At 39.3% G+C, this 27,273-nt stretch overlaps 1 protein-coding gene across 1 annotated transcript in view; it reads right to left on the bottom strand.

Moving 5' to 3' along the window:
* MYO10 (myosin X) overlaps positions 1-27,273 on the bottom strand; it is a 206,429-nt gene that overhangs the window by 85,138 nt on the left and 94,018 nt on the right. Inside the window, exons 8-19 of the mRNA XM_075270986.1 lie at positions 27,162-27,246; positions 19,785-19,888; positions 16,740-16,869; positions 16,319-16,437; positions 14,743-14,889; positions 13,877-13,977; positions 13,663-13,729; positions 10,765-10,857; positions 9,503-9,571; positions 7,855-7,937; positions 6,519-6,627; positions 4,560-4,640 (exon numbers count right to left, since the gene is read on the bottom strand). Coding sequence (XP_075127087.1) covers positions 4,560-4,640; positions 6,519-6,627; positions 7,855-7,937; positions 9,503-9,571; positions 10,765-10,857; positions 13,663-13,729; positions 13,877-13,977; positions 14,743-14,889; positions 16,319-16,437; positions 16,740-16,869; positions 19,785-19,888; positions 27,162-27,246 — 1,188 coding nt within the window. The remainder of the gene's footprint in view (positions 1-4,559; positions 4,641-6,518; positions 6,628-7,854; positions 7,938-9,502; positions 9,572-10,764; positions 10,858-13,662; positions 13,730-13,876; positions 13,978-14,742; positions 14,890-16,318; positions 16,438-16,739; positions 16,870-19,784; positions 19,889-27,161; positions 27,247-27,273) is intronic.

The raw sequence follows: 27,273 nt of genomic DNA on the forward strand, positions 1-27,273 counted from the left end.
TCAGACCAGGGCTCACTGTCTCTTGTGCCCCTTCCTCCAGGGTTCATCTACAGCCCTGGGGAACTGCTGTATGGCACTTCCCTTACAGTGTCTCAAAACTTCTCTACTCAAAGTGAATTCACATGGTTGATCTACATATCAAAGATGTGTGCAGTGATGTGAACTATGAAATAGGATGACCCCGCTGGAGTCAGAAAAAAAGTTATTGACTCTAACTTCAAAATTAAATGCCCTATTTTTAATTATAGTATACATTTAGCAATATTGTATAATTAATTAGATATATAGTTTGTTACAAATTTACTTTCATAGGAATACAATCCCTGACTTTTTAATAAATTAGAAAGTCTTTATTGCTTCTAACGGACCATGACGGTGAGTACTTTGTGAAAGAGTCAGAAAAATAAAGGAGACATGGTATGACCTATGGACTCCTCAGGCAAGTGATTCACAAATCAATAAAAAAAAACCTCTCGATAACTCTCTTTATAAAATTAAAGCCTTCTCAATTCCCACTGCAGCCATCCAAAAGCTATCTTTTTTTTATTTGTCTGTTCTGTGAGTCATATGGCTTACTTTTTGCAGGGAAAAGTGTACTCCATAATGGTACTGTTAAATGCTCTGGAGTCAGTAGGCCACCGACTCTGACCCCTCTATTTTCCTACAGCCCAACTCTGACTTCGATGTGAATGGCTGAAAGCTATGGTCAGCCAGTGACTGAATCCCTATTAAAATAAATATGCAACAAACTGTGCAACTAATTAATTATACAAAATCAATAATTATATAATATAACTAAAATAATGAATCATTTGACACTTTTTACAGGCACATTGGTGTAACTTCCTTGATGGTAGTGACCTCACCACCCCAGACCTCTCCCTACTTTGGTGTACTTGAAAGGCCGTGATGAGGGGACACACAACCTCTTATTTCATACATTGTAATGCTAAGCTAATAATAAATATCACTCCACTCAAGCAGAGTAGATATTCAAAAAAGTGGCAAATATTCTGCAGCAAATTAAGGCTGTATGCCATAGATACGCTTCTTCTACAACTGTTTTCAAGTTATTAAATTTCCATATTGTTTTTAGGAAATACCGTGGGTTTTGGGGGGGTTTTCCCAAAATTAAACCCCACTGTGCTCAGATGACCAACTCCATTTCCTAATGTCTGTTAAAAGGTGCTGCTCCTATGATTCTAGTGTAGGAACAGCGGGGGCTATGAAAGAAATTCCAACTGTGCTGGAAACAGTGGAGCAGCAGCTATTAAAAGCTGGACTTGGTAGAGTTGGTGAATGTTTAAATAGGAAATTATGAAATGCACTACAAAAAGTTAATTTTTGGGCCTTTTGTAATTCACTTTTAGTGAGTTTATTTGGGTCCACAGTGTTTTTTCAAAATGCTGTATAGTCAAGTTATGGCTTTTATGTGTGAAAAAAAGGCATATTAAAAAAAAGCAGGACAAAAAAAAGCCCAGAAATTAAAAAAAATGTGTGAAGTAGAGATGAGCGAGTACTGTTTGGATCAGCCGATCCGAACAGCATGCTCCATAGAAATGAATGGATGCACCTGGTACTTCCGCTTTGACGGCGGACGGCCGCTTAACCCCCTGCGTGCCAGCTACATCCATTCATTTCTATGCGAGCGTGCTGTTCGAATCGGCTGATCCGAACAGTACTCGCTCATCTCTGGTGTGAAGGTAGGCTTGAGAAACACACAAGTGCTGTGAATATATTAGCAAAACAAATGTGCACAACACAAACTGGTGTGTGACCACATTTGGATTATACGTGTAATATCTGGCTCATCTTCCACTATTCATCCATGACTGTGCATACAATAACAGATCACAAAGATGTTATCAAGCAGCAAACTAAGGAGACTCAGGTTTATTTCTTACATATTCTGTAGCTTTAGGCCGCGGCCCCACGGGATGTAAATGCTGCAATTTGCGCGCAGCAGAGACGCTGCGGGAAAAATCGCGGCGTTTTACAGTGCAAGCAAAGGGAATGGGATTCATGTGAATCCCATGCCCACTTTGTGGAAAAAAACGCAGCGCTGATATGCTGCGATTTGCAAAGCCGTTGCGGCTTTGCAAATCGCAGCATGTCAATTATATCAACGGAAATGCCGGAGGCTTTCCCATACATATAATGTTAAGAGAAAGTTTGCAGAGGAAAACTTTGTGAACTTTCTCTTAAAAGTGCTGCGGAAAGTACCTCAATGCGTTCACGCAGTGGTTATTCCTTCAGCGCTTTAGTCCTGCGATTATGGCCTGTAGGGCCTTAGTCTTAAAGAGGTTTTACAGGGAAAAGAAAATATTCTGTAATATCTAAATATGATGGCCCTAATATAGCAAAACATTATTGGCCTTTACCCTATTCTTTGTCTTTTCAATCCTGTCCCAATGCTACCAGGGTCTTGGCTATTCCACATTTCTGACACACATAGGAAACGTTTGGAGATGCCAGCTTAGCCAGTCACTGCATAGATGACATTTCCTAGCAATGGTATAGGAATGGTGTCAGGAAGGCATCTATCCATGGTTTTTACTATTGACTTCAATTAGCATGCTCTGTCGGATAAAAGGAATGCATACTTCTGTTTTAAGGAAGAGTGGTTTGTGGAAAAAAACAGAAGTTTGAATAGATATATGGAATACAATGGGGGAGATTTACCATCTAATAAAAGGATTAAAGAGGGCTAGATGGGGCCCTGTTTAGTTTAATAATATATATTTTATGTGTGTGTATTTTGTAACCATTTTAGTAATGGGGCTGCCTGACTGACAACTATCCATTACTATGACAAAGGTATACCAAAGGTGATAGGAAGAGCCATTCATTACCTTCAAACCTGGCCATCTAAATTGATGGCTTAGTTACAGGAGATGGACGCCTTAGGGTATATTCTTATTGTGGAGCGTGATGGACGCTAAAAAAAGGATGAAATATCTCAGTGGCGTAACTAGGAATGGCGGGGCCCCGTGGCGAACTTTTGACATGGCCCCCCCCTCCCCAAACCGATGCCGAAGACCTCGACTGACCCCCTCCTCCGCACTCTATTATGTCCCTTAGTAAGCCCTGCACACAGTATTATCCCCAATAGTGTCCCCTGCACACACAGTATTAACCCCTATAGTGTTCAATGCACACAGTATTAACCCCTATAGTGTCCCCTGCACACACAGTATTAACCCCTATAGTGTCCAATGCACACACAGTATTAACCCCTATAGTGTCCAATGCACACACAGTATTAACCCCTATAGTGTCCCCTGCACACACAGTATTTACCCCTATAGTGTCCCCTGCACACACAGTATTTACCCCTATAGTGTCCCCTGCACACACAGTATTATCCCCTATAGTGTCCAATGCACACACAGTATTATTAACCCCTATAGTGTCCAATGCACACACAGTATTAACCCCTATAGTGTCCCCTGCACACACAGTATTTACCCCTATAGTGTCCCCTGCACACACAGTATTTACCCCTATAGTGTCCAATGCACACACAGTATTAACCCCTATAGTGTCCCCTGCACACACAGTATTTACCCCTATAGTGTCCCCTGCACACACAGTATTAACCCCTATAGTGTCCCCTGCACACACAGTATTTACCCCTATAGTGTCCCCTGCACACACAGTATTATCCCCTATAGTGTCCAATGCACACACAGTATTATTAACCCCTATAGTGTCCAATGCACACACAGTATTAACCCCTATAGTGTCCAATGCACACAGTATTATTAACCCCTATAGTGTCCAATGCACACACAGTATTAACCCCTATAGTGTCCAATGCACACAGTATTATTAACCCCTATAGTGTCCCCTGCACACATAGTATTATTAACCCCTATAGTGTCCAATGTACACACAGTATTAACCCCTATAGTGCCCCTGCACACACAGTATTATCCCCCATAGTGTCCCCATATGTCCCACTGTGGACACCTATAAACATTTATTATACTCTGGGGTCTGAAAAGACCCCAGAGTATAATAATCGGAGACCCGGGGGATTAAAACCATTAAAAGAACAGAGACAGTTGCTTACCTGTTCCTGTCGGCTGTCCTGTCCGCTCTTGTCCAGAGTATAATAATCGGAGACCCGGGGGATTAAAACCATTAAAAGAACAGAGACAGTTGCTTACCTGTTCCTGTCGGCTGTCCTGTCCGCTCTTGTCCAGCTTTAATGACGTCAGACGTCACATGACCCGGGAAGCTGGCCTGGGTCATGTGACGTCAGACACGAATGACGGAGGCCTGGCAGGATCGTGGAGAGGTAAGTAACACAGTTTTTTATGTTACCTTACCCCTCCCGGTGCGCCGATCATTATACTCGGGGGTCTGCAAAGACCCCCGAGTTTAATGCCCCTTCTAGAGAAGTATGGGTCCATGATACTACACGGGCATTTTTAAATCTTGCATAAATGAGAACTCAATTAGATATGTAACAGCATGTAGAACAAACACACTAAAAAGTAAAAAAAAAAAAAATATATATTGCTTTTCTTTAAATATGCAGAAGTATATCTTACCTTGTGTACATTAGGCTTAATACAGCGCACAAAGAAAGGATTAGATGTGCTCAGTGTTGCCATCAAGGAATGCAGGGAATTCTAAAAATAACAACAGCCTTTTAATAAATCTCGCACTCAACATAACGGATTTACCACATGGGGTCTTCATATACATATGAAGTGCATGTAGTTTGTAGGCTTCCCAACAGTGCTCTCTAGTGCTAGTATGAGGTTCAACATAGCTCCATGCTGTACTTTCAACTTGGTTACACACACGCATTAGGGCTGGGAAATTAAATGCAAAAAATTCAGTGCACTGTCGGCTTTCTAGCGGTATATAAAACCGCAGGTGCCCGAAGACATGAAAGGTCCTCTTTAATGTGTCCTTTAAAATGGATCAGTTAAAAAATGGAAATATAAAAAAAGCAAAAAAACTTGATAGTCTTAAAAAATGGAAACACATTAACTTCAGTTAGTTTCCATTAATGGTTGTTTTTATATTGCCTGTTTTTTGTTTATTTTTTGTTCTGTTTTCTGAGCATGCGCAGAAAAAAACCATACAGAAATAATGGACTGATGACCTCCATTACCATCCACCATATGTTCTTTAGCCATAGACATTAATGTTAAAAAATATCGTACAGTTCACATCAGTCATAAGTCTGTTTGTAACATCTTGCCTGTTTGGGTCTCTGCGCCACCCTCTGCTCGCATGTTGCGGCGCAGGAGGCATGTGTGGTTTGATAATTTGCTTAGAGTTTTTTGTTGCACTGTGTGAACACAGTTCTAGTTATTTAATTGAATTTGCACCACACCTGTCTTCTGCCCTTGTTGCCTCTGTCCATAAAGTAGTTAAATTGGGTCTTGCCCTGTGATTGACAGCCTTCCTTCCTATCAGGTCCAGGGCGGGTTCATTCTCCCCTATTTAGTCTTGGCTCACATTCACACTGGTGCCTGTTATTGCCTCATGCTTGATGGCTTCTCTTGCTGTTAATTTACTTGTATTCTTATCCTTGACCTCTGGCTTTTCCCATTGACTATTCTTTGGACTCTGATTTGGCACTGCATTGCTCTACTGTTTCCTGACCCTGGCTAGCTGACCTCCCTTTGTTGTTGTTCGTCTTGTCTGCGTTTTGTGTATCACATATATAGGAAGGGATCGTCTTTGAGTTGCCACCTATTACGTAGGATAGGGCCTGGCAATAGGAAGGGACAGTGGGGGGCTTCAGCTTAGGGCTCACTGTCCCTTGTGCCCCTTCCTCCAGGGTTCTCCAGCAGCTTCTGGGGAATTGTCATCTAGCTATTCCCTAACACTGTTATTTTGAATGGAGCCGAGAGTCCTGCACCTTGCTTTATTCTCTCCGCCAAAATAATGTGACGGATCTAGTGAACATGGACATTCTAATCAATGGTATTTTTAACTGATATTTGATAGATTTGTTAGTGTCCATTGTTAATATTTTCTGACAAATTCTAACAACCCCCTTAGCCACTTCCGCGTAACTAGCCGCGACGGAATGCCGATACGGTGCACCAGCATTCAGTCGCAGCATTCCAATCTTGATTAGGCCTGAATGAATGAGCCTAATCAGGATGGAGTCTCGCGCCACGGATGCCGGGGCAGTCTCGCTTTTTTTCCCACTAGTGGAAAAAAACTGCTAGCGGGAAAAAGAAGCGAGCGGCTCCCATTCAAATGAATGGGAGCCTTTTTTTGCAGGCAGTTTCTGCATCAACATCCGCCTACACAAAACTCTTTGTGAACTAGCCCTGACCCTGTTACTTTCTAAAACATTTTTGCTCAATTTCATTCCAATAGGAAGTAACATATCATATTAAATCACATGATTTCATAATCATAGGTTTTGTAATAGGAACAATTGGCACAAAAAAATGCATGTTGCTAAGAAGACCACAACAATGGCATACAAATGAAGCTACATTTAACCAGTCATATGCTGGGTGACTCCTTATACAGACCTTGAACTGCAGGCTGACAGTAGGTTTCCGGTGTTTACTTCCAGACTTTAGAGTATCTTGGTTACTTCGGCTTGACACATGTTCAAATAGGTCATATATGAAATCAAGTCTATTTAAAACAAACACAGGAAGATAATACATAAACTAAAAGAGTTAATTATACTGTTTTGGGCATTTTTTCATAAGGTAGAATAAATAAATGAGTAAAATGAGCTATTCAGGTAAAAATAAAGCTACTACGAACACTCCGGTGGCACCACCATCCGGAGGGAGCGCTACTGCGCACGCACCAGATTTCAACCAATCGGATTTGAACCGCCGGAAGAGGATGAAGATGAAGCCAGGGAAGAGCCAGGACCGGAGGGCGTCGCCGAAAGAAGAAGAAAGAAGAGGTAGGCGTGCCAGAAGATGACGTCGGATTGTGCATCACCTCCCAGGGTGCATGTTCAAGTATAATTTACCTATATGTTTTTATTGTGTTTTATTTTAAAACGGGAGGTTTAAAATAGCATTAGCAGTGCCTGAATAGCTTTTTTAAAGGCTATTCATGCATATGTGGAGCTCATACAGCAATATTTTGCTTATAGAGTCCCTTTAAACACGTCATCTGAGGACATGGTTTAGCTGGAAAGGGGGCGTAGCATTAATTCCAGCACATGGTCAACATCCAAAATGTGTGCCTGTCAAATTTCCATAATAGATATCTTCCATTACAGGTGTTTGAACTTTATGTTCTCTGAGGTTCTTTTCTGCTCTTCAACCCCACTTTAGACTTAGGCCAAATAGGACAGAAAGACCACCATCAAGAGGAGGAGATCAGTACATCTGATACACTGGTTTTGTAGTATCCAGAATCTCAATGATCCTGGGAATTATGGCATTTCACTACATAACATAATAATTGTGGTGGTACTGGGAAAGCCTGTCTACTATGTTATGTCTATAGATAGATGTGTTTTATAGATAGATGTGTTTTTTAGACTCTGGGTGGTATTTGTCTATTTCCACACACCGGTGCTATTCATCTCAAATATACAACAAGAAACATTTATAATGTGCTTTCTCACAACAGACTCAAAGCACAGTCCGGGCATTATCTAAACGGTATTTTGCAGTATTCTATGTATAGTGAGGTTATTATTGATCAAGTCTTGATTTTTAAATTGTTCAAGGATGATATCTCTCTGATTGATGTGGGGAAGGCGTTTCAGAAGGCTCTGGCTCAAAACTGTTTAAGGTGGATCCTGGGAATGGACAGTTTATAATATATATGTCTGGTAAAGAATTATTCTAATAACATTTACATCATACATGTAGGAGAAGCAGTGCACCTTACCTGCTTTCACGTAAAAGGTTGAGAAGGTCATCTCTAAAAGTGTCTCGGTTCTTTTCCAAAGTACCTCTGACATCATACAAGACCTTTTAATTGGAACAGAGGACATCATTGTACAACTTCATAATCTTTCTAAAATGTCAGATGAAGAATAACTATAAAATTTTAATCTGAAGGCAAATCACATACAATCATGGCCGTAATTGTTTGCATCCCTGAAAGTTTTCCAGAAGATGAAATTATTGCAATTACACCTGTTTTGTTGTGCACGTGTTTATTTCCTTTGAGTGTAATGAAACTACACAAAAAAACACAAAAAAGCAACTAATTTCACTCAAAACTCCTAAAATAGACCGGACAAAATCATTTTCAAAATTGTTGGTAAATAATTTTTGTTTCAAGCATGTAATGCTCCTTCAATCTCACCTATGGCAAGTAAAAGGTGTGGACAATATAAAAATCCCACCTGAAACCAGATAAAAGGAATGAGATGTTCCTTTGTCCATGGTGCGTGACATAATCAAGAACTTTACAACCCATGGCCCTATATAGCTAATCTTCCTGGACATGGATGGAAGAGAAAAATTGATGAAAGGTTACAAAGCAGAGTAGTCTGGATAGTGGATAAGCAGCCTCAACCAAATTTCAAGGAAATTCAAGCTGTCCTGAAGGCTCAGGGTGCATCAGTGTTGGTGCAAACTAGCCATCCACATTTGAATGAAATGAAAGCTATACGGGGGACCCACTGCTGACAGAGAGACATAAAAAAAATCTAGACTGCAGTTTGCCAAAATGTATATGAGTAAGTCTAAATACTTCTGCGAAAACATCTTGTGGACAGATGAGACCAAGATAGAGCTTTCTGGTAAAGCACATCATTCTACAGTTTACTTTACCAACAGTCAAATTTGATGGAGATTCAAAAATGTTTGGGGTTGTTTTGCTGCCTCTGGCATGGGATGCCTTGATTGTGTGTGTGCAAGGCCTCATTAAATCTAAAGAGTACCAAAGTCTTTTGAGTCTCATTGTAGCGCCCAGTGTTGGAAAGCTGGGTCTGTGTCCTAGGTCATGGGATTTCCAGCAGGACAATAACCCCAAACATACTTTAAAACGCACCCAGAAATAAATGGAAAAAAAGCACTGGAGAGTTCTGAAGTGGCCAGCAATGAGCCCAGATCTAAATCCCATTGAACACCTGAGCAGAGATCTTAAAATTGCTGTTGGGAGAAGGCATCCTTCACACATGAGAGACCTGGAGCAGTGTGCAAAATTCCAGTTGACATGCGTAAGAAGATTGTTGATGGTTGTAGCAAGCGATTGATTTCAGTTATTTTTTCCAAAGGGTGTGGAACTAAATATTAAATTAAAAGTACCAGTAATTTTGTCCAGCCCATTGTTGGGGAGTTTTGTGTGAAATTATATTTTTTTAGCTTCTCTTCCTCGATTTTTGTGTTGTTACAATACACACAAAGAAATAAGCATCTGTATAACAAAAGATGTAAAATTGTAATAATTTTGTGGAAGAAAAATTTCAGGGATGACAACACTTACAGCTATGACTGTATATATCACCAGTATAAAGTGCTAGAGTTGTGTTCGCTGTCATTACAGTCACTTGTACAGTTCTCCAAAATGATATCTGAAAGGTTACCTCTCCAGCATAGTGCTTCACACCAAAGTTATGAACAGCAACTCTTGGCTTAACATAAAAGGAGTTATTCTAGAAAAAAATAAAATACTTAAATTAATAGCAATGTACAGTAATCAAAAGAAAAGTAAAAGAAGAACATACTGGTTATTTGTCATCAGCATGCAAACAATATGATTATACAGTCATTAATCAAAAGTAACAGTATAATAACAATAAAATTGTGAATTATGTGAGATATATATATATATATATATATATATATATATATATATATAGAAAAGAGAGAGAGAGAGAGAGAGAGAGAGAGAGAGAGAGAGAGAGAGAGATAGAGATAGAGAGAGAGAGAGAGAGAGAGAGAGAGAAGGGGGTGCAGTCGGGGGAATTGACTGGAACAACACCACTGGGTAGACAATTATTGTAGAAACTGTCCAAACTCCCAATTCAATGTATAAGGAGGCACGTGTAGTGGTACTACATAAAATTATCTGCAGATGTAGTCACATCATAGGAAACAATGTAGAGGTCACTTATCCATAAATGCTGCAACATTTTGAGAGCAAGTCATGCCATGCCATTTTCTCTCACCACCCACCAATGGTTCACCCAATTCAGTCTTTGACAGACACACTGACTGGTTCATCAGTCTTTGTGAACATTTGGCCTTCATGTCCTAACTTTAGTTTATGCAAACTACAAGACTTCTCCCAAATCACACCAATTCTGTGGGATGCTCTACACCACACAATTAAAGTAACTCCCAACCTCCACTGCTTCAAAATCCATCTATTCAGGCAGGCCTGTCACTTGTCCTAATCGAACTCTTCTATACTTACACTCCCCAAACTAACCTTTCTCCATTCACCCTCCCCCACCACACATCATCCCACAGGACATGATGCTTTTTTTCTAAGTGTAACCCTGTAAGCCCAAGCGCTTTGAATCCTTACACTATTCATACAGCTTTATTTGTGTATATATTATGGCTGAACTACTGTATAAATACAGTATAAACTACTGTAAACACTTTCTTCTTCATAGATTATAAGCTCTTGTGAGCAGGATCCCCACATCTTGTGTGAATTGTTTTATTACTCTGTAATGTCTCTTTTTGTCTGTATAAGAACACTATGTTTTGTAAAGTACTGCGGATATGTTAGTGCTATAGAAATAAAATGTATTATTATTCTTAATGTGCTGTAATAACCTAATAACCATAATAACCTTTCAATGAACTAACACAGAATGGTAAAAGTACAACATACCCCATGCTGGTTATGTAACTTCTCCAGTAAGGTGCTATCGGTGGCTTTGGGAAAGTAGCTTTCTTCATTCATTAGTGCTAATAATCCAAGTTTCTGGTAAAGCAAAAAAGTTGCAATGAAGTCAGCCATGTTCCTTACATCTGCATACAAATATTGCTGACCATTCATCCTCTGAGATTCGTCTACAAAGATTTCCTTAACAGTAGCTATTTATAGCAGAAATATCCTATTTATCTGGATTGATACAAAGAAAGATCTGTGCAATATTCTATATTAGTAGACAGATATTAGGAACCTGTGCTGAACATAAAGAGAAAAGTTCCTGACACAACTAAGGGGACCTCCTGACAACAATCACAAGTTCATCCATGCCCTGAGGAAAGTTGGTGCATCACCCCTCCAAATATGATTTAACCAAGCTCCTGTGGACACGGAGATCTCAGGGTCGCTCCCTGAGTGCTTTGAATGATTCATGACATCATTAATAAATGAGTGATGTCATTAACTCATCAGAGTCATTTGATTGAAGAAATACTCCATTTCATATACAGTCCTATGAAAAAGTTTGGGCACCCCTATTAATCTTAATCATTTTTAGTTCTAAATATTTTGGTGTTTGCAACAGCCATTTCAGTTTGATATATCTAATAACTGATGGACACAGTAATATTTCAGGATTCAAATGAGGTTTATTGTACTAACAGAAAATGTGCAATATGCATTAAACCAAAATTTGACTGGTGCAAAAGTATGGGCACCTCAACAGAAAAGTGACATTAATATTTAGTAGATCCTCCTTTTGCAAAGATAACAGCCTCTAGTCACTTCCTGTAGCTTTTAATCAGTTCCTGGATCCTGGATGAAGGTATTTTGGACCATTCCTCTTTACAATACAAGTTCAGTTAAGTTTGATGGTCGCCGAGCATGGACAGCCCGTTTCAAATCATCCCACAGATGTTCAATGATATTCAGGTCTGGGGACTGGGATGGCCATTCCAGAACATTGTAATTGTTCCTCTGCATGAATGCCTGAGTCGATTTGGAGCAGTGTTTTGGATCATTGTCTTGCTGAAATATCCATCCCTGGCGTAACTTCAACTTCGTCACTGATTCTTGAACATTATTCTCAAGAATCTGCTGATACTGAGTGGAATCCATGCGATCCTCAACTTTAACAAGATTCCTGGTGCTGGCATTGGCCACACAGCCCCAAAGCATGATGGAACCTCCACCAAATTTTACAGTGGGTAGCAAGTGTTTTTCTTGGAATGCTGCTTTTTTTGGATGCCATGCATAACACCTTTTTGTATGACCAAACAACTCAATCTTTGTTTCATCAGTCCACAGGACCTTCTTCCAAAATGAAGCTGGCTTGTCCAAATGTGCTTTTGCATACCTCAGGTGACTCTGATTGTGGCGTACTTGCAGAAACGGCTTCTTTCTCATCACTCTCCCATACAGCTTCTCCTTGTGCAAAGTGTGCTGTATTGTTGACCGATGCACAGTGACACCATCTGCAGTAAGATGATGCTGCAGCTCTTTGGAGGTGGTCTGTGGATTGTCCTTGACTGTTCTCACCATTCTTCTTCTCTGCCTTTCTGATATTTTTCTTGGCCTGCCACTTCTGGGCTTAACAAGAACTGTCCCTGTGGTCTTCCATTTCCTTACTATGTTCCTCACAGTGGAAACTGACAGGTTAAATCTCTGAGACAACTTTTTGTATCCTTCCCCTGAACAACTATGTTGAACAATCTTTGTTTTCAGATCATTTGAGAGCGGGCTGTCCATGCTCGGTGACCATCAAACTTACCTGAACTTGAATTGTTTTGTAAAGAGGAATGGTCCAAAATCCCTTCATCCAGGATCCAGGAACTGATTAAAAGCTACAGGAAGCGACTAGAGGCTGTTATCTTTGCAAAAGGAGGATCTACTAAATATTAATGTCACTTTTCTGTTGAGGTGCCCATACTTTTGCACCGGTCAAATTTTGGTTTAATGCATATTGCACATTTTCTATTAGTACAATAAACCTCATTTCAATCCTGAAATATTACTGTGTCCATCAGTTATTAGATATATCAAACTGAAATGGCTGCTGCAAACACCAAAATATTTAGAACTAAAAATGATTACGATTAATAAGGGTGCCCAAACTTTTTCATAGGACTGTGTATATATATATATATATATATATATATATATATATATATAATTAAGCTGTTTATAGAATTAGCTTTTTCATATAGTACCTACAGGGGCATAGCTATAGGGAGAGAAGAGGTAGTAGTCACTATCGTAACCTGGAGCCAGAGGGCCACAAAGGCCTTTGTACAACATAAGGAAGCACCAGTATTATAGATGAGACATAGTAAGTGGGGCTGCCATTACAGATTTCAAAATGGGGCCCAGAAGCTTCACGTTTTGCACCTGACTACCTATTAAAAAGAGCCTGTCAGCAATAAATTGGGTATAAATCTAATCACAGTACCTTGTAGAGCAGATTGCACAGTTTGAAAACATACTGTACCTCTGTTATTCAGCCTTGGATACCCCATTCTCATGTAAATTGCATTTATTCATATGCTTTGACCAGGAATTTAGAGTTGAGAACAAAGCCCATACATGCCCCCAAAGCATTTTTTCCTTATTACTTTATGGATTAAATGGAGAGTTACATGGAACTGGGGCTCAAAGGTTAAATAACAGAGGCATATATGGAAACTGTAGAAGGTACTGTGACTATGTGTACTAGGTTTATAACTGCTAACACATTCCCTTTAACCAGGGGCGTAGCTGGTGAGGGGCATGTACCCTTGGTGCTGGATGCTAGGAAAATTGTCAGCAAGCCACATTAAAGAATTTATAGACAGAAATATTTCTACTGTGATCATTTCTTACCTTTTCTATCAGATCCAAACATTCCCCATTGTCTGTCCAGTTAATGTCTTCCCATACAAGTCCTTCCCTTAAGTAAAGATAAAAGTACAAATGAATTATATACAGCGACTGAAGATGTGTGTAGCATTCTGTGCTCTATGATTTACATTGTCATCTTCTATATTCTTACTGAGTGTTTCTTGGCTTCTACAGTCTACAAAGCCTTCAATCTTACCGGCTATATTCTAGCTGCTCCAAAGAAAATATGTGCTTATTGAAATATTCCTGCAGCTTCTCATTTGCATAGTTAATATTGAACTGTTCAAAGCGATTCACCTGAAACAAGAATAAAAGTGTGCAGATAAATCATCCATTATGGTTTAGTCCCATGTTCAGAGTTTTAAGACTATGTTCACATTCACATGAACATTTTAAAGCTTAGGTATAGTACTTTATGTCTGTCAGAAAGACTTTTGTAAATTGCAGCATTGTCACTTACACCTTCACAAATGCAGACGTTTCCATATAGGTATAATTTAAGCAGAAAGTCTGTGAAAAGCGCTGCGAGAAAAAACGCGATTTGGCCGCAGCTCTCTACGTGAGGCCTTAGGCAAAAGGAATTTTCCCATAAAGGTAAGTTATCCCCAATCTATAGGAAAGGAGTTAAATTGCATATCAAAGGGAGTGAGTCTAACCAATCAAATCCCCACTGATCCATTGAACTGAGGACTTTATCCCTCATTCTGAATGGAGCAGTGATCGGGCAGCCTCCATATTCATTTCAAAGGGAGCGGCAGAGATAGTAGAAGTACAGCGCTTGGCTATTTCCGCCACTCCCATTGAAGTAGATGGAGCAGTGTGCATGCTGCCTGACCACCATTACGTTCAGAATGGGGGATGAAAGTCCCCCATTCTCCTTATCAGTTGGGGCCTAAGGATAGGAGATATCTTGCTATTATGGGAAAATCCCTTTGATCATATTTCAATTAAATAATATAATGAGCCCCACAAACTGAAAACTGAAGAGCCAATGACACTTATATTGCTACAACTGTCATGATACTTAGAGCCAAAGGGAATAGGTATATAGATATGAAATACCTCAAAATTTTCAAATCCGAATATGTCCAGAATGCCGATGGATTTGAAGTCATCCTTTCCTTTAATACGACTGTTGATCTTCTTGATTACCCATGTAAAGCACTGAGAGTAGAGAGCCATGGCCACTGAGTCTCTGCTGTCTATGGCCTGTAGTACCATAAGAAACAATATGGGTTAATACCAAGGTATATGCTATTCCCATCCCAAACACATGATTACGATATGGTAATGATATCTAGATGAATATTATATAAATAGACATGTAGATCCAGGACAAGCTGAAATATGATAGATTCACCTTATCTAATGTAAGTTTATGGGAGACAAGTATTTTTTTCTAACTGTAGTCTGTCACCATTTGTGAAGGCCGTATTTCTGAGAATAGACATATTAGTGTGCAGTGTAATAATACAGAGGACACTGATATCAGGTAAGCACAGTTTTTCATCACATAACTTTACTGACTATTAAAGCCAAATCTGTATATAAATGGGTTCCTCAAAAACATAACCATATTTCAGTTTGTAGATGGTTAAAAGTTAAACATTGTAGCAAATATGAGTAATTAAAAAAGAGTTTTAGTCTAAAACCACAGTAAAAAAGCACTGGGGGAAAAACTGTGGCGGCAATGCATCATGGTTCTTCCCACAGCACTTTGCACAGAAAGTCTGCAGAGGTTTTGTGGACTTTCTGCTTCTATTATACCTATAGGGAAACCAATGGTGTTTCTGTACTTATAATTGAGATTGCGATTTCCAAAACTACATGTCCACTGAGCGTATTTCATTACAAAGTGGGGATGGGATGAACACTACATGGGGCCACGGCCTTCAAGATTTTCTCTAATCATCTTAGTAGTGAGTCTTATGTTTTGATCCGTTGCCAATGGATATGACCATATGAACATAGAAACTCAGCTACGATTACCTTATTGTGACCTGGTTATCTTATACATGTCGTTCCTCTGGTAACTGATCAAGATAAAAGATTGTCACCACTAAGACAAAACCTTAATTGTCTACAAATTTTAATATAGTTATGTTCATAGAAAAACCCATTCGGGCTTAGGCGCCACATTGCGGAAAAGCTACTTTATTTTTTGCACATTTTGTGACATTTTTTGAGCCAAAGTCAAGAATATCTTGAAAAGGTATGGGAAATATAAAGGAAGCGCTTATACCTCTCATTTCTGTGAAACCACTTTGGCTCAAAAAATGCAGCAAAATCTGTAACACAAAAGCTAAATTAAAAGCTAAAAAACCTTATTCAGAGTTTTTTTTATTGTTTTTTTTCTGCATTAATCTTCCCCTATTAAACATATAGAGAATATGTTTTGAAAATGCAGCTTTTCTGCAGTTTTTGCCTCCAAAAAAACTAAATTTCATTCATATTGTTGATACAGTAAAATGCAGTGTTTTGTTCACTTCATTCATGGAAACACATCAGAAATTCAATGAATGTGACACCTTTATACTTCAATACAACTGGGTTCTTTGATTTCTGCGTAATCTTTAATCATGAAATGTTAATTTTTTGTTGTCCCCTACACATACAGATACATAGTTTGTGAACTTACTTGCTCTATGCTGAGTGGTGTAAAAATCTCCTCTCCCCTGAGAATCATGGACTTCTGTGTTAGTGCTTCTGTTAGTTGCTCAGGGTCCAGCCCCAGCAAATCTGCGGTTCGTCCTAGTGCTGGTAATAACATAAACAATATAAGCATACCACAATGTATCTGACCATGTAAATTGTTCCATAATGTGATCAATGTATGTCATCTGCTTTATTCCAGGCCTCCATCTTCATAATATTACTTTTTTAATCAGTAATTTTAGTAAATTTTAGTGTTAGTCACCTATCTGTTCAATTTTTCAAGTTTTTTCAAGTAAATGTAAAAATTTGTTACAAAAAGTCAAATTTTCCTGACTTATGCTGTATATAAAATATAATACTTCTCATTACTGCATGACTCTATGCATCACATATATGGCTCTCACCCGTCTTTGTAGAGATTTGTGCCCCACCAGCAGTTATAAAGTCTATGTTTCCCAGGTGCAAAATCCCAGCAAGCAACCTAAAAACTTCACGGACTTCTTCAGAAGTAAATTTCATAACTTCCATTGCAGTCTGCAAAACATAATTTTGGGTATAATAATCTTTGGGGTCTCATCTTCCTCTTATTCTACAAAAGTGACATATATAACAAAGATATGTTGTATATCACTATAATGTGCACTGTAATACCGTGGTGGCAGTTCACTATGGTTGGCGGAGTCTATCTACAGAGTAGGGGTAACTTGTTGTTTCCAAATTCTGGGACTCTCATCGATTGCAAGTTGCCCCATCTGAATGGACAGATGGATAGAATGGATAGATAAAGCATACCTCACCATGGCAGTCTCATACAAATGAATACTTGGCCTACTGCTCGATTCATTTGGGAGAAATGGGGGGGGGGCCTGTTCTTGTGATTGCTAGCAGTCTCAGTGGTTGTATATGGTCCTGTGGATAGCAACTTTAATGTAGCGGGCTGCAAAAAAAGCATTGCAGGAATAACCACTGTGGCAACGCATCGTGGATTTTTTTTTTTTTTTTGCAGCGCTTTTTCACAGAAAGACCACATAGGTTTCCTCTGTGGAGTTTCTGCTTCCATTATATCTAGGGTTTTTTTCCACAACGTGTGGATGGGATTCACTTCATTCCCATCCACTATGCAGCGACTGTAAAATCCTGAGTTTTTTCTCCGCGGTGCCTCCGCCGTTGTGGCAAAACTGCTGTGTTTACGCCATGTGGGGCCCCAAGCCTAAGACTAAGGCTCCATGGCAAGAAAAACTGCTGCGTTTTACAGTACCAGCAAAGTGAATGATATTTCTTATCACACTCTGCAGGAAAAAAATGTTGCGGAAAACCTGTGTTAGCGAAAATGTGTTCATTTTTGATAAACGCAGCATGTTAATTTTAGCTGTAGAAAGAAAATGTGGCTAAAACTCAATGACAACGCTGCAGCAATTTTTGGCTTAGTTTTGCTATATGGGGCGTTAGCCTGAAGAGTAGAATCTATTCGTTGGATTCCTTTGCGAATGTTTCCTTTTTTGTGATTGAGCTACAGCTGACAACAGAGACAACTGAGCACATCCAATATAAACTAATGTACAACATGTTCTATCTGTACTTGCAGATTTAGCAATTTGTGAAAATATCAAGTATTGTAACACACTCTGTACATTCTGTAGATAGATAGAAAAGCCACAAACATCTGAAGCTTGTCATTAGACAACCACATCAGACATAAGAAGCAAGGGCTTTCTCCAGACTTATGGTTTTATAACCCTATGTGCCTTGTTGACAGATTCTCAAATATTTTCCATTCTAATGCAATAACCTAAGCATGTTCTAAACTCACTGTCCACGTGATTGAGGTAAACCCATTAGTCAATGTTATTGTGAAGCATCATAAATACAATGCAAATGTTTCTGAGATGAAGGCAAATTCATGTTCAAAGGCCAAGGAGTTAATTCAGGGGAAAGATAACTTGGCGATAGGGGCAGTAATGTAAAGTGAGATTATTAAATGAAGCCATCTCTTCTCAGAGAACCATTGTGAAATATTCAGTACAGGAGAACGTGCAACATCAATACAGTGTTTTACAACAAGTATTAAGATTAAAACAAGAAGAAACGATTATAATAAAATACTAGTAGAATAAAACACATAATAAAATAATTAAAATTATTATGATGTTGGATCATCAGATGGTTTCCTTATTACTTCAATTGTGTTATTAAGTATTGTTATCATATTGTAATTCTTCCTATTCATGTGATAGGTGATAAAGTCTAAATGTTGAGGATTCCATCACTGGACTTACAAGGGATCACTTAGGCTACAGCCACACCTGCGTTCGGTGACTGTTTGGGGATTCCGTACCCCATTCCGCTTGAAAAATACAGAGAGAAAAGTCTGCATTTTTCGGGTGGAAACCCGGCAGACCCCTTTATAGTCTATGGGGTCCGCAGGTTTCTGCTGTTAACTCCTTTTTAATTCTAGTGTAAAGGGTGTAGCAATTTCCTGTTTAATTTCACTGCACAACCACAATAAGGAGTAGCATGTGGCAGTGGTCAGGCATGTGCTGCTACAAATGACACCTGTGTTTGTGTTTTTGTGTGTCTTTTGTGTGCTGAGCCTGTATTATATTGCCCTACTCTATCATATAAACATTTTTCACTTTACATTAGGCCTGTAACAATGAAAACATCCTTTACACATCGAATAAAGAAGGTTTCAACATTATTATACACAGGGACTCTTACAGAAACAACCGTAAGTCTCTGAACCACTCTACCACCAGATGTGATGGTTAATTCATTGTACAAGTTCAAGAGGGGCCTGAATTCCTTTATTTCAAGTAAAAATATCACTAGAAACTAGATTTTTGGGATGGAACATTGATTCAGGCATTTATTCTGATCACCATATTTGAAGTAAGAAACATTTTTCCCCTAATAAAGGACACTAGGAATCCACGTCATGGGGTATTTTGCCTTCCTCTGGAAAAACATGATAGAATTATTGGTTGAACTTGTCTTTATTAATCCCTAGCAGCTATGTAACTTGGCACAGCACCAGCATGAAGAGGTTCTTCTAGTTTTTTGCTGATGAAACACCCTATTGCTGTGTTTCAGCTGCAACATGGCCCTATTCTCTTAACCAGTTGTGGACTGCCCATAGAGTATCTGTATTGTCATACCCATACGTCCTTGAAGTTCAGCAACTGCATGAAATCGTGAAGCTGCAGAACTGGAGAACCAGCTGTAACTATAGCTAGAGCTACTCTAGAGAAGTGTACACACCGGGCTCAACGAGGTCAATAATCATGGCCTCTCTTTTTAAACTCAGTAAAACTTACAAGTATAAAAACAAACTGATTTTCCCCATTATTCTAGGCATCAGTGTGGGATCCAGGGGCCCAATTCCCTACTGATCAACCCAGTTGTGGCACATCTATATATATATAGTCTATTTTATACGTTTATTGACTTACTTTTACTTCTTGAAAGGTCTCCTTGTCGCTGATGGTTTTGTCTCTGATACATCCAGACTGATTCAAGTAGTGGTATTTCTCTGGCTGCAATAAATAAAAAGCCTCTGTGGCAGAAACAGAAAAAAGATGTGTCATATATATGGACAACTGATGCAACCTTCAGATTGATATGGTATAAATATAGCTTAATATTCCTGTATAAGTTTACTACAACTACTTGCAGTGACAAGTATAGGTCGCTCCACTTCCTATGCTGCCCAGAATTTCTTGCTAACATGAATAGGAACTAAATACTTACTGCTTATAAGTGGACCTGTCAGTAACTGCTACAATGCTTGCAGACGTCATCCATCTAGACACCAGCAGTTGGCAAAGCGAACTTCTACTGAATGTGAGTGATACAGTAGGTTCTCAATAACAGAGTGGAGATCTGGCATTTTTGCCAACTGGTCTAATTGTCTGTTCCAAAGGAACAGCACAAATCTTTTTAGGTCGCAATTTTGTCTGTTTTGATGGAAAGACCAGCGCTGCAAGCTGCCAATATCCATTGTGTGACAAATATGGTTTTGTATTATGACTTCTAATAAAAATTAAAGTTAGGCTGCATGCACACAGAGTTACGCCGGGCTTGTAAAAATACTCATTCACAGCCGTACACGCGAGCGCAGCGGACGGCTCCTGAACACTTCCCATTCACTTCAATGGGAGCGCTCGTAACGCCGGTGCATGCAGCCTTATGCTGCAGATTCTGAAAATGAATGGACCCTTAAAAATACTATATTCTTTATGGCGTTTAATATTTTAAATACATTTCCTAATTTAATAATAACTGAAGATGTGTCTATAGACAGTAAGAGCAGTTAAGGGGAAGCAAGTAACATGTTATATGGACTCTTAGTTCCTGCACAGATAGCCTTTAGATTTACTAGACATACTGTACATTCTACATTTCTCAAGACTCTACCATATATAGAAACCGATTCTTGAGAATTTCCTGTTCTAAGTATTTGTATTTCTATATTTGCTGATACTGGATTGTTTTGCTACAGTTTTGCAAATTGCACTGTTTTAATGATAGCAAAGAAGAAGGAAACCAGACTACCTGTTTCTATGGGAGACACTCACATACTAAAGTTAAAAAAAAACATCACTAAACAAATAGTTCTTCCATTTTATGAGCTGTATGTCAATTATTAATAATAATATTCTTAGAAATACGGTAATGTGCAAAAGTTTTAGACCGATGTGTTAAATTTGGCGCTAAGAATCATTTTGTAAATAGTGTTAATAGTTTTATCTTTTATGTAAATGAACAAAATGAAATTAATAAAAAAAAATATCTAAATCAAATTAATATTTGGTGTGACCACCCTTTGCTTTCATAACAGTATCAATTCTTTTAGGTACACTTGTACACAGTTGTTGAAGGAAATCTATGCACACAAGTTCCTACATTTTTATGCATAGTTTAGTCGCTTGGCCTTGTTTGCACATAAATGGTATGGCTTTTTGTTTGCAATTCTATGAAGACCAGGCCAGACTTCTCTGAGCAGTAGATTGATGTATCTCACACATTTCTGCCAGCTTTGTGCTGTTGGCACTACTAAACAACTTCCAATTTTGAAGGGAAAGAAGTATGACGTGTCCTTTATCTGCTGGCCATCACTGCATCTATAAGGCTACGCATTTCTATTTTGCAAGAGCTTGAAACCCAGTCTGCTTTGAATTTTTCCTGGTACCTTGCTGATGCAGTATAATGACCCCAAACATACAGCCAAAATGATTAAGGACTATCTTCAGAGTGAAGAAGAGAAGTTCTAGTTTTCTTTTGTTCATTCAGTTCATTTTGTTAATTGACAAAAATAAAACTATTAACACTATTTTTTAAAGCATTTTTACTTGCAGCATCTTGTACACCCCTGCCTATAAAATTTGCACAATGCCGTGTTTAATAATAACATTACAGATTTAGCATGTAAGTGCGAGGCGAATCTCATAATGAAGAATACTTCAAATAGTGATGCCTTTAATGGTGAAAAGGGGTCCCTTAGCAACATGCTATTCTTCTATTTAAGTTCTTTATGTGCTTTATACTTTTTGTATTACGCTATACTGTGACATCATTATTACATCACTGAGTTATTTGCTAATATATTATCTTTAACATTATTATTATATTGTCTGTGATATCATATGAGCATTCTACCTGTACTGCGACACCAGTTTAGGCATTACACTCTGCAAAGTGGATTATGACTGTACTGAGTCATCTCTGTGTGCATTATATTTGTACTGTGACACCAACCTTGACCTATGTACTATATCTAGGGAGGTTAAAAGCTTGATACAAGTATCCTTGATGTCTCTACATCATGAAGAAGCTGACTTCCCAATAGTCAGTAAAATACTTGGAAGAGATTGCTTGGTGAGCTAAAGAAGCAGTAACTAGTATGGTAAGAACAATACCCAACGCTAAAAGAGCACATCCAGGACATTTCCCTTTGTGAAATATTAACCGGTTAAGGACCAGGCCCAGAAGTACATTAAGGACCGGGCCTCTTTTTTCAAAACTGACATGTGTCACTTTAAATGGCAATAACTTTGAGACGCTTTAACTTACACAAGTGATTTTGAAATTGTTTTTTCGTAACACATTATACTTCATGTTAGTGGTAAACACTAATCAATATTTTTGTATTTATTTATAAAAAAAACTAGCAAATTTGATGGAAATTTGGAAAAAATTGCAATTTTCAAAATGTGAAATTCTCTGCTTTTCAGGCAGATAGTCATACCATCCAAATACATGAATAAATATTATCTCCCATATCTCTGCTTTATATCGGCATCATCTTTTGATCGTCTTTTAATTCATTTTGGATGTTACAAGGCTTACAAGTGTAACAGCGATTTTCCAGATTTACAAGAAAATTCCTCAAACTAATTTTTTAGGGAACACTTCAGTTCTGAAAGGAATTATAAAGGCCTATATAATAGAAACCCCCATGAATCACCCCATTTTCAAAACTACACCCCTCAAATTATTCAAAACAGCATTTGGGATGTTTGTTAACCCTTTAAGCATTTCATAAGAATAAAAATAATATGGAGGTCAAATTTAGACATTTCATTTTTTTTCACTAATACATTCATTTAGACCTAAAATTAACACATTCACAAAGGGTTAAAGGAGAAAATGCATCTCACATTTTGTTATGCAATTTCTCCCGTGCACAGAAATACCCCACATGTGGGTGTAAACTGATTTTTGGGCACACGGCAGTGCACGAAAGGGAAGGAGTGACACTGGGTGTTTGAACAGCATATTTTGCTGGAATAATTTTCAGGCACCATGTCACATTTGCAGAGCCCTTAGCGTACCAAAACAATGGAAACCCCCCAAAAGTGACCCCATTTTAGAATCTACACCCCTCACGGAATTCATCAAGGGGTATAGTGAGCATTTAGACCATACAGTTGTTTCACAGATTTTACTAACATTGGAATGTGTAAAAGAAAAATTACTAAAATGTCACTTTATCCCCAAAGTTTTCATTTTCACAAGGGGTTAAAGGAGTAAAAGCCCCCCAAAGTTTGTTAAACAATTTATCCTGAACACGGCAATACCCCATATGTGGCCATATTCTGCTGTATGGGAACATGGCGGGGCTCAGAATGGAAGGAGCGCTATTTTGCTTTTGGATGGCAGATTTTGCTGGAATAATTTTTAGGTGCCATGTCGCATTTGCAGAGCCCCTAGAGAACCAATACAGTGGAAACCCCCTAAAAGTGACCCCATTTTGGAAACTACACCCCCCACAAAACATATCAAAGGGTAGAGTGAGCATTTTGACCCTACAGCTGTTTCACAGATTTTATTAACATTGGGACATGAAAATGAAAATTTACTTTTTTTCCAACAAACTGTCAATTTAGCCCCAAATTTTTCATTTTCACAAGAGGATAAAGGAAAAAAAGCTCCCTAAAGTTCGTTACACAATTTCTCCTGAACACAGAAATGCCCCATATGTGGTCATAATCTACTGTATGGGAACATGGCGGGGCTCAGAATGGAAAGAGCGCTATTTGGCTTTTGAAGGGCAGATTTTGCTGGAATATTTTTCAGGTGCCATGTCGCATTTGCAGAGCCCCTAGTGTACCAATAAAGTGGAAACCCCCTAAAAGTGACCCCATTTTGGAAACTACACCCCTCATAGAATTTATCTAGGGGTTTGGTGAGCATTTTGGCCTCACAGCTGATTCACAGATTTTATTAACAATGGGACGTAAAAATGAAAAATTACTTTTTTTTTCCAATTAATCGTCCATTTAGCTCCATATTTTTAATTTTGCAAGTAGCTGAAGAATTAAAAGCCCCCCAGAGTTTGTTACACAATTTCTTCTTAACACGGCAATACCCCATATGTGGCCATAATCTGCTGTATGGGTATACGGTGGGGCTCAGAATGGAAAGAGCGCTATTTGGCTTTTAGAAAGCAGATGTGGCTGGAATAGTTCTCAGGTGTCATGTCGCATTAGCTGAGCCCCTAAAGTATCAATACAATGGAAACCCCCCATTGTGACCCCATTTTAGAAACTACACAGGTGACAGTAAACTGGAATTCACCAAGAAGTGACCCCATTTTGTAGGGACACTTTTAGGGCCTCTGCAAATGTGACGTGGTGTCCAAAAACAAAGAATATAAATCTGCACTCCAAAAGCACATATCGCTCCTTCACATCTGCGCCCTGCTGGGTACCCAAATAGCGGTGTATGCCCACATGTATGACACTGGTGTACCCCGGATAACGGACTTAATGCCATATGTGGGTATAAATGGCTGTTTGGGCACAGCCGGGCACAGAAGGGAAGGAGCGCTATTTTGGTTTTTGGAGCACAGTTTGGTTTTAGGACACCATGCCACTTTTGCAAAGCCCCTGAATTGTCAATGAAGTGGAATCCGCAGACATGTCACCCCATTTTGGACACTAGCCCACTGATGGGATTTATCAAGTGGTGTAGCGAGCATTTTTCACCCTTGAGTGTTGCATTTATTTAGTTTCCAGAAATGAAATCACAACTGATAATGAGAAGTTAAAAATGAAAAATTTCCAGAGATTCGCCATTTTAGTGCCCGATATGTTGTGCCCAACTTATGTCAGCAGAGACACTCCATAAACTGGTAAGCGGGTATCCCGGGCACAACAGCTTTTAGAGCGTTCATCTCTGATACAAGGCGGGCACAACATATTACGCACTGAAATGACGTATTCCTGGAAAAATTGTCATTTTCACCTCTCACAATCAGCTTCGTATTCATTTATGGATAATAAGTTATAGCAACACTTGGGGGTTAAAAATGCTCTCTGTACCCCTGGAGAAATCCTTCAGGGGTGTAGTTTCCAAAATAAGGTCACATATCAGGGGATTCCACTTTACTGGCGTTTCAGATCTACAAAAGTGTCATGGCATCCAAAAACCAAACCGTCTGTGCTCCAAAAACCCAATAACCCTTCTTCCCTTTTGCGTCCAGCTGTGCCCTAATATCAGTTTATACCCACATATGACATTACGTCCGATATAACGGGTACACCAGTGTCATACATGTGTCATATACTGCAGTTTGGGCGCACAGCAGGGCGCAGAAGCGAAGGAGCGCGATGCGGCTTTTGGAGTACAGATTTTGATGTTTGGTATCTGGACGCCATGTCATGTTTGTAGAGCCTGTAAGGTACCAGAAAAGTGGATTCCCCAAAGGAGTGACCCCATTTTGAAAACTGCACCCCTCAAAGAATGTATCAGGGGGTGTAGTGAGGATTAGTATGCCAGATGTGAGGACATTGCAGACACCAAATTCCCTACTATGTCCCAGTAGCTCCTATGATTGGGGGAGTCACTCTGGGGGTCACTTTGGGGGTCACTTCTGGTGTTTTTTCGCTCATAAGCTGTAAATCTGGGGTGTCCCCTGATATCCGCTCACACAGCTTATATATTCCCTACCTGCCGCAGCCAGTTGTGTTCTAATAATTTGTAGATTTTTGGGGGGTTTTGCCTTGACATTGCTAGATGCTATATTTTCTTTATTTTTCTGGTGACATGGCCATATAAGGGCTTGTTGTTTGCAGGATGAGATGTATTTTGTAATGACACCATCTTTGGGTGCCTACAACTTACTGATTACATTTTATTAACTCTTTCTTGCTGGATTAAAAAAAAAATCAATCAATCCTGCTTTGAGTTTTACATTTTAAATTTTTCGCCATGCAGTGTACAGCATAAGTAACATGTGTCCTTTATTCTGCGGGTCGGTACGGTTACGGCGATACCTCATTTATGTTATTTTTTTATGCGATACTAAGTCTGCAGAACAAAAACACATATGGGGACATAAATCAATGTTTTTTGCATCGCCATCTTCTGAGAGACGTAACATTTTTATTTTTCGGTTGACAGTGTTGGTTGAGGGCTTATTTTTTGCGGGAAAATGTGCGCTTTTTATTGGCACTGTTGTGGGGTGAATATGACTTTTTGATCACTTTTTATAGCATATTTTGTAGGATGAGATGGCAAAAAATCATTATTTCCGGCGAGTTTTTTCCGTTTTTTTTTTCCGACATTCACCGTGTACATTAAATATTATTTCAGTTTTATTGTACAGGTTGTTACGGACGCGGCGATACCAAATATGCATTGCTTTTTTTAATTTTTAGTGCTTTTTTTATATAATTCATTTTGTATAGAAAAAAGGGATTTTTGGACTTTAGAACTTTATTACTTTTTTCATACACTTTTTTTTTTTTTTTTAACTTTTTTTTTTACTTTTTCATGTGTCCCTTTAGGACACTTGAATCAGTTGATGCTTTGATGAAAGCATCAGCTGATTCAGCACAGTAGCAGACAGGACACGAGCAGGACATGAGCCTGCTTGTGTCCTGTAAGCTGCAGAGGAAGTGAGACACATCGCTCACTTCCTCCACCGCCTGGCAGGATCACCAGGTATGTGGGGGCTCCGGTAGTCTGGGGTCACTGGCCAGACCCCAAACTACCTTCTACTGACATCGGCACCCCCCGATCTCGCCGCGGGGGGTGCCGATCGGGTTAACCTGTCGGCGGATCCCTTTCGATCGCGCCGTGATGTTTGACGGCGCGATCGAAAGGGTTAACACGTCCAGTCGGACTCAGTTCCGACTGGACGTTATGGAGGAAGGGGTTAGGTGTTAGTAACACCTAACCCCTGTCCCCCCCGCACCCCTCCCCCCGCCAGAAAGGTACCTAAAGGCCGGACGTATTTCGGCAATAGTCCGGTCTTTAGGTACCAGCACATGAGGCCGTAAATTTACGTACGGCGGTCCTCATGTGGTTAAAGCACGTCATACCTCTCTCCTCGCTCCCTGCCCCTTCCAGCAGTGCATAGAATATGTGGTAATTTCTCTCCTCCGGGTTCTGTCGCACTACACGATTCTACAAAAAGGTAAAGAAGACCTTCAG

Source organism: Leptodactylus fuscus, chromosome 4, assembly GCF_031893055.1.
Source record: "Leptodactylus fuscus isolate aLepFus1 chromosome 4, aLepFus1.hap2, whole genome shotgun sequence".
NCBI classification, from domain to species: domain Eukaryota; kingdom Metazoa; phylum Chordata; class Amphibia; order Anura; family Leptodactylidae; genus Leptodactylus; species Leptodactylus fuscus.